Genomic DNA, 5183 nt, shown 5'->3' with positions numbered 1-5183 from the left:
GCGTGTGCGCGATCGTGAGTAAGTGTGTGTGTGCTCTTGAGTGCGAGTGAGTGAGCGTGCTTGTAGAAGAAACGAATGGAATGGATAGGATAGTGTGCTTCTCGGTGCTCTGGGGCGCGTGCCCGCCTGCGGTGCCCGCTCGGGGAGGGGAATCTGGCTTCGGGGGCGGGACAGGGAGTGGCCAACCTGTACCTGCCCACCGTGTTTCAAGGCTGGGCACTCCCCGTGTGGGTGACGTGGGGGCGGGGCGTGGGGCCAGAGTTGTGCCCATTTTGGGGCCTACCTTGCTGGTAGCGAGAAAATGTGACAGGATGATGGGGGACGGCATGCTGAAGGAGCAAAAGAATGCATGACCAACTGTGGAGGTCCTGAGGTAACTGAAACCCAGGAGAATTAATGTGCCACAGCTGTCTAACAAGAAACAAGAAGCACGGGAATGCTACCTAACGACATTAATATAGATGTGCATGTATGCATCTCAAGAAAGAGTGTGGCCCCTCATAAATAATACGAGGGTCAGCTGGCGCCCCCTAGACCCTCTGGGAGCAATGAGAAATTGGAGTTGCAGAAAAGCCCGACTTGTTAATTTAAATTAAAGACAGAATGATAAAATTAAAAACCAATTATTGATATTGCTCTCTGGGGCTCTCCTCAATACTTCTGATTTTCTGTTTACAAAAAAAAAAAAAACCTGAGAACAGGGATTGCATAGCAGACTGACTACAGACTGATCATCATAAACTTGTGAACAATTGTTTTTCAAACAAGGTGTCATCTCCAACATAAGTTGAGTGCGGGTACAGAAATAGCGCGGACGGAATACACCGGATCGAATATCAATTGAGACAGCCGGTCTTAAGGGGTCCATCTGAGGTTGGCAAAATCGTATGTGCATTGTTTAATTGATATTGTTATCTGCAATCAAAAAAAAAATAAAATAAAAAAAAATGGGGGAAAGGAAATATGCTAGTCCAATGGTGATCACCCCCATCGAGGTAGTGCGGAGAAACTACCCGCTCATTAAGGGGGTTAAAGAAATATCCAAAAAATGGAATAAAAGATGGCCTGACATCGAGAGGCCTTGGCCGGTGGAAGGGACTTTTAACAGGGAAGTAGTTGAGACTATACGTGTACTAGTATCAGCTGATCGAGGGGCAGAACGTCACATTAAACAAGCTCCGAGAGATGGCCCACCGGAATCAACTCGCACAAAGCAAGACACCAGAGGGGGTCAGTGAGTCTGTGACGCTTTCCCAGCTGCAAGGGGAGCTGGTGGGCGTGCAGAGCTCCTTGTTCTCTTTGGGCCTGGAGCTGGAGGCCAGCCAGAGGAGTCTCAGTCAGAGTCAGAGACAAGATGACGATCTGGCCCGCTTCAAAGACAGACTGAATGCTGACCTCCAGGAGGCGCTGCAGCATAAGGAAGAGACTGAAAAACACAATCAGGACCTGCGTTGCGCACTTCAGAAAACCCGCGCCGAGCTCAGGGCTAAGGAAGAAGCTCTGAAGGAAGTCGAGGCCGAGAGGCTCTCCGCGGCGCAAGAAAAAGACATGAGCATTGCACAGCTCAATCACTCTCTGCGGGAGAAGGAGCGACAGTTACAGGAGTACTCACAAATGTTCGAGACACCAGAAAGTCCCAAACCAAGAGATGCACTTGTTGAGAAATTAAGAGAGCGAATTAAAGACAGAGACAGAGCTTTGGAGCGCACCATCGATGACAAGTTCCGCTGCCTGGATGAACGTGAGCGTCAAGTGAGGACACTGCAGCTGGCGCTACGGGAAAAAGACCGAGACCTGGACAGGCTCCGCTGCATCCTATCTAACAACGAGGAGACCATCACGAGTCTCGATGCTCTGGTGCAAAGGAAAGAGCTGGAGCTGGAGCAGGCGGCCGAAGCCTACAGAAACCTTCAGTGGCTGAAACAGGCCAGTGAAGAAAAGGAGAGCAGAACTTTCAGGGAGAAGGATGCCATCATTGGCCAGCTGCAAGCAGCGCTGCAGGCTCGCGGCAAGGAGGTACAGGATCTGACGGCGACCCTGGTCGCCAGAGTTCAGACCGGCCCCACCGAGGTGGTGGAGGAGCTGAAGGCTCGGCTCCAGCTGAAGGAGAAGCTCTTCCAGGAGCTGCTGTCAGACCGCAGCCGCCAATCGATTGAACACCAAACGCGGCTTTCGGACTTGCTCAACACCCTCGCTGACAAAGACCAGTACCTGCAGGACAATTCGTACAGGCTGTCCTTGGTTATAAGCGAGCGCACAGGTCAGCTGCAGGAGGTGCGCAGGCAGCTGTCCAAGAGAGAGCAGGAACTGTGCGAGCTGAGGCGGGACAAAGAGAGGCAGACGGCCGGAGACGTGCAACACCTGCAAGGTCTTCTCCGAGAGAAAGAAGCCTTTTTTAAGGAGATGATGCAGAACCAAGAGGAAGTCATGATGCGGCCGCCGTCTCCAGAGAGTGAAGAAGACGTGAAGGCCCTTCGGGAAGAGCTGCAGTTAATGCTTAAGAAGGAGAGGGAAGCCCAGAAAGAACTCTCTGCGTTCGTCTTTGGCTGCCCAGCAAGCAAAGGGAGCAGCAACAGCAAGTACCGAGCATGTGCTGGAGCAGCTCGTCTTGGAGTACCGTCAACTGAATGGTGCCCTGAGGACCGAGAAGAGACTCTACCAGAATCTCATTCACACCAATAGCGACAGCTCGGACAAGGTCTTGGCCCTCCACACTCAGCTGGACTCGGTTCAGGCACTCCGCGGGCAACTGGAGAAGGTCCTGACCCGGATTCAGAACATGGCCCTGGACCTGGAAAGGGCCACCAAAAGGCAGCGTGACTTAGGAGATGTCAGCACCGAAGAGGACGAGGGGGATGATGAAGACGGCAGCAGCGACGAGTTCACCGACAGCATAGAGGACGACGAGAAAGTTACACCTGCGAGTTTGCCTTTCACCCAGCCTCAAGCGGCCCGTGGGCATGAAGGAGAGTCTGCATTCCTGACGACTCGCACGCAGAGCGTTGAACTGGAGCTAAAAGAAATACAGTCGCAGCTCGAGTGGGAGGGATTCACCTCGGTGACCCAGATGAGGAGCACACTGCAGAGGCTTTGGAAGGAGAACCGCTTCCTAAAAGAACGTCAAGTGGGGACGAACCACGGGAGTCTTGACCGGGGTGAGGAGGAGGACGATACTGAGGAGGAGGACTACATGGAAGATGATGAACTGGGGGCGACGTCTTGCGTGGCTGTCAAGGGTCCGAGTGAGCGTTCGGCCCGGCTTTGTTTGGAGAACCGAGAGCTGCAGGAGCTGATGGCACGAGTGGCCACCTTGGAGGCCCAATTGAGCAGCTCCAAGTTGGAGGGGAAGTGCGAAGCAGAGCAGGGGAAGTGTGCCACATGGCCTGGAAAGTACAACTCTCTCATCCAGGCCCAAGCTCGTGAGCTCTCCCACCTGAGGCAGAGGATGAGAGAGGGTGAAGGAGTCTCCCATATCCTCACACAGCATCTGGCTGACACCACCAAGGCTTTTGAGGAGCTGCTGCGGGCCAACGATGTTGACTACTACATGGGGCAGAGCTTTCGAGAGCAGCTTTCACAAATCACCGCGCTAGCTCAGAGACTGCCCATCAAGCTGACTGGACGAGTGGAAAGCCCCGTTGACAAGACAGGCCACGAGTTGCTGGCCATGCAGCTTAGCTGGAGCTCCACAAGCAGCTGGAGCAGAAACTGGGCGCCGGCTCCCCTCGCACGCCGTCCCTGTCGGCCTGCGGCGCCAGCCCTCAGAGAGAAAACGTCTACAGGCGACAGCTGCTGCACGACCCGGCCCCTTCTCCACCTGTCAGGGACATTGGTCTCTTTAACTGTGGATCTCCCTGCCCCCCCTACTCGGACCTGGATGACAACCATAGCGCCGCCAACGACCCCCTCGACCCGCACGCTGAGCTGGAAGGCGACGCCCCCGATGGCTCGTTCGCCAACCGTTATGGCCGCCACGCCGTCGGTCACGTGGATGACTTTCACGCTCTCCAGCAACAAGTCCTTGAAGGTCGCAGTATCGTGCAACGCATGGAGGCAGCGTTGCGCCCGCGCCTGCGCTCTCCTCCACCGTTAGGAGCCGCCCAGAAACAAAACAATGAGCAGCTCTTGGATTACGGCAATGTCCCGAGTCTCTTGTCCAACACGAAGACCCTGAGGCAGATTCTGGAGGAGGCGGCGTCCCTGCTGAAGATGTTCTGGAGGGCGGCGCTGCCACGCCGAACCTGAAGAAGGAGCAGTCGATGCAAGAGGAGATCTTGTCCCTCAAGCTGCGCGTGTCTGAGCAGGAGGAGGTACTGAAGGGGACGATTCAAAGACTGAGGAGCACCAGTCGCACCAAGGAGAGCATGGAGCATTTCATCGTGAACCAGCTGTCAAGGACTCGGGATGTTTTGAAGAAAGCAAGGACAAACTTGGAGAAGAACGAGCTGAGACTTTCCTCTCTAAGCGCCTCGTCTTCCGCTCCCTACGCCGCTGAGGAGCCAGGAGGTGGTGCCAGAGAGCAACCTGCTAATGTCCGGGGCTTGACGACTGACGGAGTCAAAGCCAACCAGCACTCTGCTGCCAGGAAGCGCACCAGCCGATGCTTGCTTTAGACCCCGAACAACCGGACTCAATGCTACGGACCTCCACATTTAAAATCACTAAGACCTCCTCAGTCCCCTAAACCTCTGTCTTCAACCAGGCCTTACCAAACTCCCTTCAGCGTCCCCAAACTCCTCAAAAGCGCAGTCAGTGTTATTCTTTGAGTGGAGCTGTCAGCAATGTGTATGAAAGAAGGCGTGTGAAACGTGTACCTGGTGGTTGCAGTGACAAGCCGGATTGGAACGGCTTGAAGACGCTCCCGAAACGTCGTCTTCCGAGAACATGTGGAGGGGCAAAGGGTTTTTTCTGCACGTAAAAAGGCAGAAACAAGAAGAAGCACAAGAGAGACTCGAAGCAAATACTAAAGACACGGTTCAGCCAGGAGACAAGGTGTATGTGAAAGTGTTCCGCCGCAAGTGGTACAACGAAAGACGGCAGGGGCCATTTGAAGTTGTCCGCTGTACCGGAACGGCGGTGCAAGTGAAAGGGTCGCCAACTTGGTACCATCTGACACACTGCGTCAAGGTGCCCAAAGATGAAGAACCCCAAAGAGGGAGTCGCGGCTGCGAGAACTCCGAACA

At 54.5% G+C, this 5183-nt stretch overlaps 1 protein-coding gene across 1 annotated transcript; it reads left to right on the top strand.

Annotated features, from left to right (window-relative positions):
- Positions 1-974: 974 nt before the first annotated feature.
- On the top strand, positions 975-4923 carry LOC127615168 (myomegalin-like). The gene is given in 5 exon segments (XM_052086751.1): positions 975-995; positions 1138-2537; positions 2539-3625; positions 3679-4231; positions 4234-4923. Coding segments are annotated over 5 exon segments (3441 nt in total). The 3' UTR covers positions 4614-4923.
- The last annotated feature ends 260 nt before the right edge of the window (positions 4924-5183 follow it).

Source organism: Hippocampus zosterae, chromosome 14 (genome assembly GCF_025434085.1).
Source record: "Hippocampus zosterae strain Florida chromosome 14, ASM2543408v3, whole genome shotgun sequence".
Taxonomy (NCBI): Eukaryota; Metazoa; Chordata; class Actinopteri; order Syngnathiformes; family Syngnathidae; genus Hippocampus; species Hippocampus zosterae.
This window is presented reverse-complemented; position numbering and strand designations above follow the sequence as displayed.